We start from the raw sequence: 15,201 nt of genomic DNA on the forward strand, positions 1-15,201 counted from the left end.
TGAGGAGAGCTTTACTGTCACAATATATTAAAGAAAATTTCAGCTTGGTTACTAACCCTCAATTTTAATCGCAAACAAGGTGCCTGGCAGAGTCGGCGGCTGCTGATCTGGGCCCACCGGGGTCTGTGACCACGGGGGGCTCTGGCTGAGGCCTTCCTCTGCTGCCGGGGTAGTCTGAGTGGTGGGGGGCTTGGGTTGGTGCTCCAGGATGGCTGCTGATGGCCCGGTTCTCTGGGCCGCCCTAGTCTGCCTCTGGCCTCCGTGGAGGTGTGGTCACATTTGCATGATCACGCTCATCTCTGCTCAGTGCTGACTCCTTATACTCCGCAAGCTGACACAGTCACTGAGCTGTCCAGTGGATTTATACACAAGCTATTTTTGTTCATCATTCTGCTGCCACCATGCTGGACAGGAGAAGTTAAAAAAATGAATGAAAACGCAGTGAAGTAACCATCTAGTCCACCATGTTCAGCACTTTAATCAAAACCCTGTTATGTTGGTGATGCTAGGTCTTTAATTGCGCTCATTTTCTTTATATTTGGGTGTGTATTAGAAACATGCCAAAGGCCAGGAGCTCTTCATGAAGGTATGTGACCACCTCAATCTGCTGGAAAAAGACTACTACGGCCTGGCCATCTGGGAGACCCCCACAATGAAGGTGACCTTTGTTAGTTCATAAACCTCTAGCAATTCCTTCTTAGTATTCCATTCAGACAGGAGTAAGGTCACTCATAATATGTAGATATTTTTGAAGCTTACATCAACCCATGTCCTTTATTCTCTCTTTTTTTTTTTTTATCAGACTTGGATGGACCTGACCAAAGAGATCCGCAGGCAGGTACAAGGTGAGTGTAACTACAAATACAACCCCATTTTCTTTCTTCTACATTTTTTTGTTAAATATTTACTTGTTCCATCGGATCCATCTTTCTTACTTTTTAAAGGTGCCAACTATAATTTTACTTTCAATGTGAAATTCTATCCACCGGACCCGGCCCAGCTGTCAGAAGACATTACAAGGTACTGTAATGGTATAATTAATTAATGGAAATTAATTAATTTAGCAGGGTCATTTATTTAAAGAATCTCATCAAGTTTAATGATATTTGAATTACTTGACAAAGAAACCCAAATGCATGACAGAGACGACCAAAGTAAACAAAGATGAATGATCATGACAGAAGCTATGGGAGTCAAGACAAAAGGAAAAATTCCAAAACAGCTGTTTTATGTGGATGACATGATGGTAGCATGTTTGGGTAATCAGTGACTAGACTTTCATTAAAGATGTTTGATTACAGAGGTTACAAAAGAAAAAGTTTAACTCCAGTCTCTACTGATCATTTATATGTTTAATCATGATGTTTGCTTTTGCTTCTCTTCAAGTTTTGCTCTGTTAGGTCTTTCGAACCTGCTAACATCTAATAACATCCACTAACTTCTGCTAACACCAACTAACAACTACTAACATCTGGTACCAACATCTGCTAACACCTGCTAACTACTGCTAACACCTGCTAACATTCGCTGCCAACATCTGGAAATCCCTGCTAACTTCTTCTATCACCTACAAACATCTACTAACATCCACTAACTCTTGCTAACACCTGCTATGCTAACATCAGCTGCCAACATCTGCTAATCCCTGCTAACACCGGCTAACTTCTACTAACAGTCACTAACTCCAGCTAATTCCGGCTACCATCCACTAACATTCACTAACTTCTGAAAAAGCCTGTTATAACATCTACTAATGTCCACTGCTAACATCTGCTAACACCTGCTAACATCTGGCTCTTGAATGTAACTGACATTCAATGACAGTCAACAGATTGAAACACTTCTGGTTCAGCTTGGCTTCAATGTGACACAGCATGCTAATGTTCTTACTAAGGATGCTTATGTATGGCACAGCTCATACCCAGATAACAGACTTCAATTGAATCAATGTTGAAACATCATCAGCCACTGATATTGAACTAACACAGATTTCTGACATTGAAATTACAGTGCTCGTTATGATCAATGTTGAATAAATGTTGATTTTTCAACCAGTACTGACATTTTATCAACATTGATTCAACTTTTATCTAAAAAGTCAATTGGCATTGGCCGGGCCTTTGCCCATGGGGCCCGGTCAGGCTCAGCCCAAAAGGGTGACATGGACCCCCCCTTCCGTGGACTCACCACCTGCAGGGGCCATAGGGGTCGGATGCAGTGTGAGCTGGGTGGCTGCCAGAGGCGGGGACCCTGGCGGTCTGATCCTCGGCTGCAGAAGCTAGCTCTAGGGACGTGGAATGTCACCTCTCTGGCAGGGAAGGTGCCTGAGCTGGTGTGTGGGGTTGAGCGGTTCCAGCTAGATATAGTTGGACTCACTTCAACGCACAGCTTCTGCTCTGGAACCACTGTCCTTGAGAGGGGCTGGACCCTCTTCCATTCTGGAGTTGCTCCCGGTGAGAGGGCACGCTCATTGCCCTCCGACTTGGCGCCTGTGCATTGGGGTTTACCCCGGTGGACGAAAGGGTAGCCTCCCTCCGCCTTCAGGTGGGGGGACGGGTCCTGACTGTTGTTTGTGCTTATGTACCAAAGAGCAGTTCAGTGTACCCACCCTTTTTGGAGTCCTTGGAGGGGGTGTTGGAAAGCTCTTCTTCCGGGGTCTCCCTCGTTCTGCTGGGGGACTTCAGTGCCCACGTGAGCAATGACAGCGAGACCCGGAGGGGCGTGATTGGGAGGAATGGCCCCCCTGATCTGAATCCAAGTGGTGTTTTGTTATTGAACTTCTGTGCTTATCAGGGATTTTCCATAACGAACACCTTGTTCAGGCATAAGAGTGTCCACATGTGCGCTTGACATCAGGACACTCTAGGCCGCAGTTCGATGATCGACTTTGTAGTCATGTCATCGGACTTGCAGGTGCATGTCTTGGACACTCAGGTGAGCTGTCAACTGATCACCACCTGGTGGTGGGTTAGCTCGGTGGGGGAGGATGCTGGTCAGGCCTGGCAGACCCAAGCGTGTTGTGAGGGTCTGCTAGGAAAGTCTGGCAGAGTCCCCTGTCAGAAAGAGTTTCAACTCCCATCTCTAGCAGAGCTTCAACCATGTCCCTGGTGAGGCGGGGGACATTGAGTCCGAGTGGGCTGTGTTCCGTGCCTCTATTGTTGAGGCGGCAAGGTCAGTGGTGCCTGTCGTGGCAGGAACCCCTGAACTCGTTGGTGGACACCGGCAGTAAGTGATGCCATCAAGCTGAAGACGAAGTCCTATCGGGCCTTTTGGCCTATGGGACTCCAGAGGCAGCTGATGGGTATCGGCAGGCTAAGCAGAGCGCAGCTTCGGCGGGTCACTATAAGGCAAAAACTCGGGCATGGGAGGAGTTTGGAGAGGCCATGGAGAATGACTTCCGGACGGCTTCGAGGAGATTCTGGTCCACCATCTGGCGGCTCAGGAAGGGAAGGCAGTGCTCCATCAACACTGTGTACAGTGGGGATGGGGGGCTGCTGACCTTGACTCGGGACGTTGTGAGGCGATGGAGGGAATGCTTCGAAGACCTTCTCAATCCCACCAACACTTCTTCCAATGAGGAAGCAGAGTCTGGGAACCCTGGTGTTGGCTTTCCCATCTCTGGGGCTGAGGTTGCTGAGGTGGTTAAAAAGCTCCTTGGTGGCAAGGCCCCAGGGGTGGATGAGGTCCGCCCAGAGTTCCTTAAGGCTCTAGATGCTGTAGGGCTGTCTTGGCTAACACTCCTCTGCAACATTGCGTGGACATCCAGGACAGTTCCCCTGGACTGGCAGACTGGGGTGGTGGTCCCCCTCTTCAAAGGGGGACCGGAGGGTGTGCTCCAACTACAGGGGGATCATACTCCTCAGCCTCCCTGAATAAGGTCTATTCAGGGGTGCTGGAGAGGAGGGTCTGTCGGATAGTCGAACCTCGGATTGAGGAGGAGCAGTGTGGTTTTCGTCACGGTTGTGGAACAGTGGACCAGCTCTACACCCTCTTCAGGGTCTTGGGGGGGCCTGGAAGTTTGCCCAACCAATCTACATGTGCTTTGTGGACTTGGAGAAGGCATTTGACCATGTCCCCAGGGACTCCTGTGAGGGAGTCCTCCGGCGAGTATTGAGTGCCAGACTCGCTTGTACGAGCTGTCCGGTCCCTGTACGACCGGTGTCAGAGCTTGGTCCGCATTGCCGGCAGTAAATCAGTCGTTTCCGGTGAGGGTTGGACTCCGCCAAGGCTGTCCTTTGTCACCGATTCTGTTCATAACTTTTATGGACAGAATTTCTAGGCACAGCCGAGGTGTCGAGGGGATCCGGTTTGGTGGCCTCAGGATTGGGTCTCTGCTTTTTGCGGATGATGTGGTTCTGTTGGCTTCATCGGGCCGTGATCTTCAGCTCTTTTTTTTTTTTTTTAACCTGTCTTGTCCAGCATCGTTGCAAACAGAATGATTGTCTGGCTGCTGTCTGGTGCTGGGCAATTTTACTCTATCAAGCAGGGATTTATACTACATGTATAAAGTCCCTCTTGATGAAAAACTTTATTAAATCAGACTCTTAATGCTGGACTCGACCGGAGGGGACAGAGAGAGAGAGAGAGAAAAGAAAGTAGAGAGAAGAGGGAGGGGAGAGAGAGGGACAGAAAGGGTGTGGGGAGTGCGGGTGGGGACTTGAAACATCATACAGAAGACCATGTAATCCATACTACTTACAACATATATAGCTAAGATCATCCTAGCCAGTAGGTCATTACACAACTAGTTGATAATAGTAACAATAATAATAATAAGAGTAAGAGTAATAATAATAATTAAAGCTGCAAGCAGCGTTGGAGGCCCTCGCACCTCTGGCGCCGCTTCGGCCTATTGCACCGCCCCATCAGCCAACTGCCCCCCTCCAGCAGCACAGCCGCTATTTCCCACAGCAATAAACCCATTCTTCCAGAGTTTATCTCCATGAAGAGGTGATTTTCCTCTTGGGAGGATCAACTTGCACTCCAGCCTTTCCAGTGATCACATCTGAAGCATTCATGACCTTGTTTCTTACAAACTGTGTTGAATTCCCACAAACTGGAGCATGATTTCATCAAGAGGAAAATTCCACGTGGCCACTGGGTGGTGGTAAAGTTGTTTTAATGTAGGACCATGTTCAGGTTGGAACTCTAATGAGAACAGGAAAATATTAGCTCAATTGGTCAACTGACAGCAGGGTTAGTGCCACTTCCTGTATAATGGCGAATGATTTAAACCATTACAGAAAGCCATTTTAATCATGATGCTGTAAGAAGTCAGTCATATTTTCAACCATGAGTTCATGAAGGATGATATTAATGAGTTAGAATTAGTTTTACAGAGGACAAAGGGTTAAAATGGTGGGACTTCCTGTTCCCATGGGGCGGGGCTATGGCGTTGACAACATCAGGACAATGCGAGGCTTTTTTGTATTTCCTGGCATGTTCTATAAATATGCAACTTTTCATCAATGTTAGTCAAAGCAGTAGTTGGAGCTGATAGATTTAATATTTATAGGGGGCGCTATAGAGCCACATAACCAGCATATGTCCAATTGAATCAGTTCCAGGCCTGACCACTGTCCTCCCTGCCAAGTTTGGTGGAGATCAGGAGTACATTGGGTCAGTTACAAGTACTTCCTGTTTCATGGCGGTGGACGCCATTTGCCATGTTTTGCTTGAGGAAGGAACTTGAGGTTTTTTTTCTCTTATATCATGAAAGGGTTTGACCTCATCTCAAGCACTTTTGAGTGTGGGAGGTTAATCCCTGACGAGAGGGACCCTGCTGCAGGAAAAAGGCACTTCCTGTTTCAAGTGGGCGGGGCTTAGGCCAAGACCAGAAGTAATTACATATATCTGTTAAGAAGCAGACTCTGATTAATCAGTGCAAGTGTGATGCTGATTGGATGAAAATTGAGGGATTTATACTCAATAATGATGTCATGGTGTTTTATCCAACCTTGTCATGGCGCCACGGTCTCGCCATGCAGCGTTGAGCAATGTCCAGATGACAACATCAGGACTTGTAGATGTGGTCCGCATGGAAGTGAAGGGAAATATATGCAGTTTGGTACAGAATGAGTGTTGTATTGCAGAAATAATAGATTCCGTGCTTGTTGGCGAAACATCAAAAGTTGATGAGGCGCCGCCGCTGAACGCCACCTCCTATTAGAAAAATTTCAATAACTTTTGACCACACATGCCTCTGGAGTGGTCAGACTGAGTTTGAGGTAAATACGATAAAATCTGTAGGAGGAGTTCGTTCAAATGCAAGGCAAAGAAACATGCAAAAATGACCCCAAAAATGACACTTTTTTCAAAATGGCTGACTTCCTGTTGAAGTTATCATATAGGTCCAAGAGGCTTTTTTGTACATCCTTCCAAGTTCTATCAATATACTGGATTTCAGCCATATCAGTCAATGTAGTGGGCAGATATGATCAATTAAATATTTGTAGGTGGCGCTATAGAGCCATATTGCAATTTTTCCAGCATATGTCAATGTGGCTGAGTTCTCGGCTCGTCCACGCTCCTCCCTGCCAGGTTTGGTGCAGATCAGCAGTACAATGTGTCAGTTACAAGTGCTTCCTGTTTGATGGCGTCGGACCGCTATTCGCCATGGTTACGTTTGGCGAAGGAGCTTGAGATTTTTATTGTGGTATCATGAAAGGGTTTGACCTTTTGTGAAGTACTTTCAAGTGTGTATGTTTTATTCCTGAGGAGATGGACCCCGGCGTCTGAAAAAAAGCACTTCCTGTTGGAAGTGGGCGGGGCTTAGGGCTAGACCGCAATTGGTGATATGAATCTGTTCAGGGATGGACCCTGATTAATTCCTGCAAGTCTGATGGGGATTGGATCAGAATTGAGGGATTTATAGTGATTTATGATGTCATGGCGTCTTATCAAAGTTCGCCATGGCGCCACGGTCTCGCCCTGCAGCATAGAGCAACAGTTTTCACTGGTTATCATCACCAACTTGTTTTCTGCTGTCTGACCCAGTTTGGACCTGGTTGTGTTCAAAACGTCAGATAAGAGGGTCTCCAAGTAAAAACCGGGACTTCCTGTCGCCAGGGGGCGTGGCTAATTCATAACCCAAATATTGACATGTAGATGTGTTCAGGATGGGACTGGCATCATACATGGCCATTTTGGTTCAGATACATTGTTTTATGTGGAAGTTATATCACTTTCGTTCTTCAGGGCGACACATCAAACTTTGAGGCCCCACCCCCTCCATGCCCTTTCTCCTATTAGAAAACTTTCAATAACTTTTAAAGACACATGCCTTCTGGACATCCTGAGCTATTTTGGTAGCGGTACGATAAAATCTCTAGGAGGAGATAGATTTTGAAAATGTCAGTAAAACGCCAAAATGGCGACTTTGACCCAAAATGGCCGACTTCCTGTTGGTTTTAGGCTGTTGCTCCAAGAGGATTTTTTGTTCGACCGAACATTTAGAATATTTGTAGCAATTTTCATAAAGATTGATGACGTGCAGTGGCGGGGCATCGTAAATAGGTGGCGCTCTCATTCAATTTTGCCCGAACAGTCCCAAGCACCCCAAAATATCAAATTTTTCACATTCCTTTGGGGGGGTACACAAAAATAGGCGCGTTTTCGTGCATGTTCAGGTCCCCAAAAATGCCTCCAATGTTTAAGAAGAAGAAGAAGAAGAAGAAGAAGAAGAAGAAGAAGAATAAGGAAGAAACGGAGCAATTACAACAGGCCTTCGCACCGCCTTCGGTGCTCGGGCCTAATAAGAACAGAAATAATTAAAAAAAGAAACAAAATATGATAATAGATATAAGTGAAACTGCTGTATTCAAGAACACGCGCAGAGAAACCTGTGTGGATGTGTTGGAGAGCTCGGCCACACGGCGACGCAAAGACTGTGTGGAGACGTTCAGGAAGGAGTGACCATGCAGAGTGATCATGCAGATGCCACCTCACTTGAACAGAGGCCAGAGTCAGGCCAGTGGTCCCGAGACCCAGGCCACCAGCCCCCCCGCAGGCAACAGATCCCGACCGGTCCACAGAGACGACCACTCGCCCGCCCAGGAAGGCAGCAGCAGGAGACCCCAGCAGGAGCCTCCCCGCGGACACAGGGCACCGGCCCCGGCGGGCCGAGGCCAGCAGTCCCCGACCCCTCCCGGGCACCGGCCGCCCGGGACAGACGGGGCAGAGGGCCCGGGCCCAGGAGCGCAGGGACACCCCCCTCCCCCACAGGCCGAGGGCCAGCACGCCACCCGGGGGGACCCGGCCCGCCCAGACGGCCACCACCAGAGGCCAGCCCCACACCCCAGCGCCCAGCCGCACACCCCGAGAACCAGTCCTGCCCCCCCCCCAGACCAACACACACACACACAAACACACACACTCTCCTTCCACTCCTCCATTTATCCTCCCACGCATACACCATTCAACCCTCACATACTCTGTCCTCCCACACACACACACCATCCTTCCACCATCCATCCTTCCACACACACACCATCCTTCCTCCCACACACTCACCATCCTTCCACCATACACTCTCCCACACCTATCCCATCCTCCCACACACACATCATCCCTCCACCACTCATCCTCCCACACATACACCATCCTCCCTCTCACACACCATTCATCCACCTTCACACCTCCCATACACACACACACACACCTTCCTTCCACTACCCATCCTCCCACACATACATCATTCTCCTACACATACACCGTCCTCCCTCTCCTACACCAAACATCCACCTTCACGTACCCCATCCTCCCACACACACACACCACCCCTCCATCACCCACTCTCCCAAACATACACCACTCCCCCACACACACACCATCCTCCCTCCCATACACCATCCATCCTCCCGCACACACACCATCCTTCCACCATCCATCCTCCCACACACTCCCCCATCCCTGCACCATACATTCTCCCACACATACCCCATCCTCCCACACATACATCATCCCTCCACCATTCATCCTCCCACACCCACACCACCCCCCCTCCCACACACCACGCATCCACCTCCTCACACCCCACCATTCCACACACCATCCCTCCACCACCCATCCCCCCACACCCACACCACTCCCCCCCCCCCCCCCCCCCCCCCCCCCCCCCCCCCCCCCCCCCAACACACACACACACAAACACCATCCCCCCACCACCATCCTCCCGCCACCCCACGCCACGGGGGGACAGCCCCAGCCAGGAGGCGAGGAGACACGAGCCAGGCCCCCAACCCCCCACCCCGCCCCCGCCCCCCACTCCCCACCCCCAAAACAGCACCTTCCCCCCAGGGCCAGCAGCCAAAACCCCCCGGGACAGCCCGCCTACACCCCGGGCCAACAGGGCCACTATGATGACCCCCCTGCCCCGCCCAGCGCAACAAGCACACCTCCCACAGCCCTACCTGTGTATGTAGTGAAGAGTGGGGGAGGGGAGGGGTCAGGAGATGTAGGTCCAGAGGGGAGTAAGCCTCCCCCCTGGAAGACGACCCGCCAGTGGCTTAGGGCGCCCCCGTCCCCCGCCGGCCCCGAAGGGCGTCACAGGCCCGGAGCAGGCACCCCAACCCAGGCACGCCACGAACCCCCCCAGGGGCCAGCCACCAGCCCAAGGGGCCACTTTCCTCTTTCTGAGTGGGAGGGGGGCGAGGCAAAGGAAGGGAACCCCAGGCCCACGCCCCCAACACCCGGCCAGGGCGCCCCCCAGAGGACACGTCCTAACCCCCTGCAAACGCACACACTTTTTTTTTTTTTTTTTTTTTCCCCCAGCCACTCACACACCCTCTCACACACCTCTATACACCAACACCTCAATACGTGCACATACCTCCACACACACACTTCACGCACATACCTATAAACACACACACCGGTGCCCACATACACACACACTCTCATACCCCTCCATACACATACACCACTACACACGCACTCACATACATACCTGCATATACACACAAGCACCTCCATACATACTCACGCCTCCACCCACTCCTTCACTCCTCCACACACACCTCGACCTCCACGTGCACACACTCATATATACACACCTTCACACACACCCACACACACATCCCACATAGACCTCCACACACACACCCGCACACCACTCACACACACATACACGCACACACCTAGACCTTCATACACACCCACACACACATACAGCACACACATCCCTCTACACCCACCCACACACCAGCATACCTACAGACACACACACACACACACACCCACCTATATACAAACACACCCCCACCCAGGTTCCGGGGCTGCGACCAAGCACCAGGGCACGGACCAACCCCCGGCACGGCACATCCGGACGGGCCCAGCCCCCCCCAGCAGCGGCAGACCCCCCACCCCCAGGAGAGGGGGGAGACCCGACACCCCAGAGCCCGGGGCCCCCACCCGGCCCACCCCGGGCCCGACCGGCCACCCGGCCAGGGGCCGACGGACACCGACCCAGGCACCCCGGCAGCCATCCCACACCGCCACGAGGCAGTCCCACCCCGGGGCCCACCCAATGCCGCCGTGATCTTCAGCTCTCACTGGAGCGATTCGCAGCTGAGTGTGAAGTGGCTGGGATGAGAATCAGCACCTCCAAATCCGAGACCATGGTCCTCAGTCGGAAAAGGGTGGAGTGCTCTCTCCGGGTCTGCAATAGGGTCCTGCCCCAATGGGGGGAGTTCACGTATGTCGGGGTCTTGTTCACGAGTGAGGGAAGGATGTAGGGAGATCGACAGGCGGATCGGTGCGGCGTCTGCAGTGATGCGGACTCTGCATCGGTCTGTCGTGGTGAAGAAGGAGCTGAGCCAAAAGGCAAAGCTCTCGATTTACCAGTCGATCTTCGTTCCTACCCTCACCTATGGTCATGAGCTGTGGGTAATGACCGAAAGAACAAGATTGCGAATAAAAGCGGCTGAAATGAGTTTTCTCCGCAGGGTGGCCGGGCTCTCCCTTAGAGATAGGGTGAGAAGCTCGGTGATCTGGGAGGGGCTCAGAGTAGAGTATCGGGCATCTGGTTAGGATGCCTCCTGGACACCTCCCTGGTGAGGAGTTCCGGGCACTTCCCACCGGAAAGAGGCCCTGGGGAAAACCCAGGACACGCTGGACAGACTACATCTCTTGGCTGGCCTGCGAACGCCTCAGGATCCCACCAGATGAGATGGTGAATGTGGCCGGGGAGAGTGAAGTCTGGGTTTCCCTGCTTAGGCAGCTGCCCCCACGACCCGAGTCCGGATAAGCAGCAGAAAATGGATGGATGGATGAAGTCAATTTTGGTTTATTTAATGTTGAAACAATGTTTGTGTGACAATGCTGATGGAAATATCTAAGAAGGAGCCCACATTTCTTAAAGCAAGTTTTGTCATTTACAAACTTTTTGTAATTTTATATTCACAACACAATAAAAATAAACATTGTTAAATAAAAGCCCACTAAGCAATGCAACCACCACCAACTTGTGGTTGGCCAGGATCGGAATCCAAGTTGACTTTTGGCTCCTCTTGATGCCGCCCTCTTGCTCAGGTGCGTAATGCAACAACTTCTTCACAACGTTACTGAAGGCCAAGTGGCACCGTGTATTATCAGATTTCTGAGCAGCAGCTGCATAAAAAAGAAAAAAAAAGACAAAACAGAAAAGTGGAGAGAGGAGATGAATACAAATGATAGACAATGATGACAACTATAAACGGGCAAAAAGGGACAACCAGCTGCAACACATGTAGAGAAACAGGAAACATTCTACATGAAAACACAGAAGACAGTCCTCTGGATAACACACACTGCCAAAATCATGAACAACACAGACAACCACAACAACAAAAGTGTGCATGTATGTGCGTGCATGCACAAATGAGTGCTGGATACAGAGGATGAGTTGTGTTGAGAGAGTGTGTTGAGTACGAAGAGGGTGAGAAGAAAACAGAGAGGCCCCCAAGCAGCAAACAACAAGCAGCCACCATGGAACCCAGGACCACAAACCCACCCAGAAGGAAGCAGAAGAAGGACAATGATGGAGTACGCCACACTGATGGAGTCCAGGCCCCAGAGGACCAGGGGTAGCAGCCCACTGGCCTCGCTAGGCACAGGCCCCCAACATGTGCTGAGACTTCAGGCTCGCGGGGCCCTAGGTCCACGAGCCCGAAAGCCACCCGCCCCACCAAGGGAGGGGCCCCCGCCAGCCCCCAGGTGCCCTGGTGGTGGCATTGTTGTTAATTTGTATTACATCAGTACGTCCCAGCAGAGAGTGGTAATGGTGCAGAAACAGTCTTAGTAGAATTAACAGAACTGTAGCTGCTCAAATAATTGCTCTGTGTATTTTGGCCAGCATTGTATTTTCTATATGAATATAGCCAACATGTAGTCTTGCATTACAGTTTGCCCGTACGGCTTCTTGTCTCCCCTGCCTGCCGAGTTAAAATGAGCAGCCAGCGGTGGCCAGTGTTCATGTGTTCTGATGAAGTCAACCCAGCAACCTCATCAAAGCAGAGGGTGAATTTGTTGCTGCAAAGGTTTTTTGAAAACATTAAAACTGACACATTTTCTAAATATATACATTGGTTTTGAATTTGACAGATGCAATAGAAAACACTAAACACCTGGTATCGCAAATTTGCTTCTAAACACTTCTGCCCTTTTTCTATTTCTTTGTCTCTAGGTATTCTGTTTTATTTATTTATTTGCTCTTATTCACTCTTATTTACGTATTTATTTCTTCATTTTTTAAAGATTTATATTATCTATTATTAATCATTTTTTGTATATGAAATTTAACTTTAATTTTTTCCGGTATTTTTTTTTTCTGTATTTATTTTGTTATTTTAAAACTGTAAATAAATTCAGGCATTAGGCAAGGCAAGGCAGTTTATTTGTATAGCATATTTCATGTACAGGACAATTCAAAGTGCTTTACATAAAACAAAGACATTACAGATATTTAGAATAGTAAAAGGCATCAACACATAATCACAATAAAATAATAAATTACATTAAAATGATTAAAAGCAAGATAAGTTAAAAAAGTTACCGTGCAGATTTCATGCATAGGCGCATGAGAAAAGAAATGTTTATAACCTGGATTTAAAAATGTCTACATTTGGGGAAAGTTTAATCTCCACTGGCAGTTTGTTCCACTTGTTTGCAGCATAACAGCTAAATGCTGCTTCTCCATGTTTAGTCTGGACTCTGGTCTGGACTAGTTGACCAGAGTCTTTGGATCTAAGAGCTCTGCTAGGTTTATATTCTCTGAACATAACACAGATGTATTCTGGGCCTAAACCATTCTGGGATGTAAACAAGCAGAAGGGTTTTAAAATCTATTCTGTGACTGACTGGAAGCCAGTGTAAAGATTTCAAAACTGGTGTGATGTGTTCAGATCTCTTAGTCCTGGTTAAAACTCTAGCAGCAGCGTTTTGGATGAGCTGCAGATGTTTAATGCTCTTTTTAGGAAGTCCTGTTGAAAGACCAGCACAGTAATCCAGCCTACTGGAGATGAATGCATGGATGAGTTTCTCTTGGTCTTTCTGGGAGACTAAACTTTTAATTCTGTTGATGTTTCTGAGCTGGTAAAAAGCTTCTTAGTGACAGCTTTGATGTGGCTGCTGAAAGTCAGATCTGAGTCTATCAACACTCCCAGGTTACGAACTTGGTTGGTGATTTTAAGAACCCGAGTCTCCAGGTGTTTACCAATGCTGACCCTCTTCTCTTTGCTACCATTATGGGATTAAATGGCAACAGTAGACAAGACTGAGAATATAAAGATCAAACTGAACCTTTAACAGTTAAAAATGGGGGATTTTACCATGTTGTGAAAGTGTGTGGACAAAAACAATTTTAGCACACTAGTTATTGAAGCCGGTGGTGACTGAACGCTGCAGTAAATGTGCCCTAAATCAGGAATTGGAAATGTGCTGCACTGAAATGAAACACATGTATTCTTTTTCAAATCAGGCACGTTTAAAAGAGAAGTCCAAGTTTTAAGCAGCGATGCATTTTCAAAGTATTTTTTTTGTTTTTCAACTTGGGCCAATGCCTATTCCTTTATGGTTCACTACAATAAGAACATAGTTTGGAATGTGGCAAAATGATGTCATGTCTCCCTTAGTTTTACTTTGTTAGAAAATACTAATGTGACCGGCTGTAACAGCGTTACAGTTAGTGCCAGACCACGGTGACCATTATATAGAAAATACAACGCTATCAGAGATGAAGTCTTTTTGACATTTGAGAAAAACATCTGGTTTTTATTTTGGTTCATATATGATATTTGCCATGATATATTTCATGACAAAGAAAATATAAAGTAAAGGAAATGTCATTTAACAGTGAAGGGCATCAGAAAGCAGCATAAATAATGTTTAGCTAACGTCACTCATGTTGGTTATATAAGGCAAACACCTTGTATATATTTTTCTACCTGTACTTTAACCTACTTCTAATTTACATCAGCAAGAAGTACAAAACAAGATATATTTAATCAATTCATCATTCATTTATACAATCCATTTATAGACTGACTTTTTAAAGGTTATATATTTTATTTTCCCAGTCATTTAAAGCTTTGCTGCATGTTTTTGGAAATTCTTCTGTTGGAAAGTTAAACTTATTAAAGGACAAAAGATTGTGAAACAGTAAAATGTTCTGCCTGTAATTCATATTTTTGTTGGTGTAAGCGTTAATGAAGCAAAAATCAAGTTAATTTATTCATTCTTTTTTTTTTTTTTTTTTTAATCGGCCAATTAATCAGTAATCGGATTTGTTTTCGGAATCGGTATCGACCTCAAAAAATCATATCGGTCTGGCCCTAGTACAGAGCAACAATTAATATGTGAAGATAAGAAACAACCCCGACCCCCCCAAAAAACTACCAATCTGTTTCAAGTATATAAAGTGTAAAACCTGTAAATCTGCTTTTCTCCAGAGAAAACACTAGAAAAGCTTTAAAATAAAAAGTACACTTGAAAATAGCATGAATACTTGCACTAAAGTGGCCTGCCTGTACTAAATCTTTGCGTAAGCATGCATACTGATTCAATTATGAAGACAAATAAACGTAAAAAACACTTATCATATCACTACTTTGGCCTGAATAATCAATAAAAATCTGTCAGCACCATGTAACTAAAGAAACACGAAAACATGAAATGAAAAAGAACATGGTATTCATTAAAACTAATTAACACCTTTTTAACCGCTCC

At 47.6% G+C, this 15,201-nt stretch overlaps 1 protein-coding gene across 12 annotated transcripts in view; it reads left to right on the forward strand.

The window, feature by feature from the left end:
• The window catches only part of epb41a (erythrocyte membrane protein band 4.1a), a 116,167-nt gene that overhangs the window by 27,540 nt on the left and 73,426 nt on the right, over positions 1–15,201 (forward strand). For all 12 annotated transcript variants that reach the window (XM_042012246.1, XM_042012245.1, XM_042012251.1 and 9 more), the window contains 3 exons: positions 554–658; positions 803–845; positions 945–1,020. In XM_042012246.1, the coding sequence (XP_041868180.1) occupies positions 554–658; positions 803–845; positions 945–1,020 (224 nt within the window). The remainder of the gene's footprint in view (positions 1–553; positions 659–802; positions 846–944; positions 1,021–15,201) is intronic.

Source organism: Melanotaenia boesemani, chromosome 17 (genome assembly GCF_017639745.1).
Source record: "Melanotaenia boesemani isolate fMelBoe1 chromosome 17, fMelBoe1.pri, whole genome shotgun sequence".
Lineage (NCBI taxonomy): Eukaryota > Metazoa > Chordata > Actinopteri > Atheriniformes > Melanotaeniidae > Melanotaenia > Melanotaenia boesemani.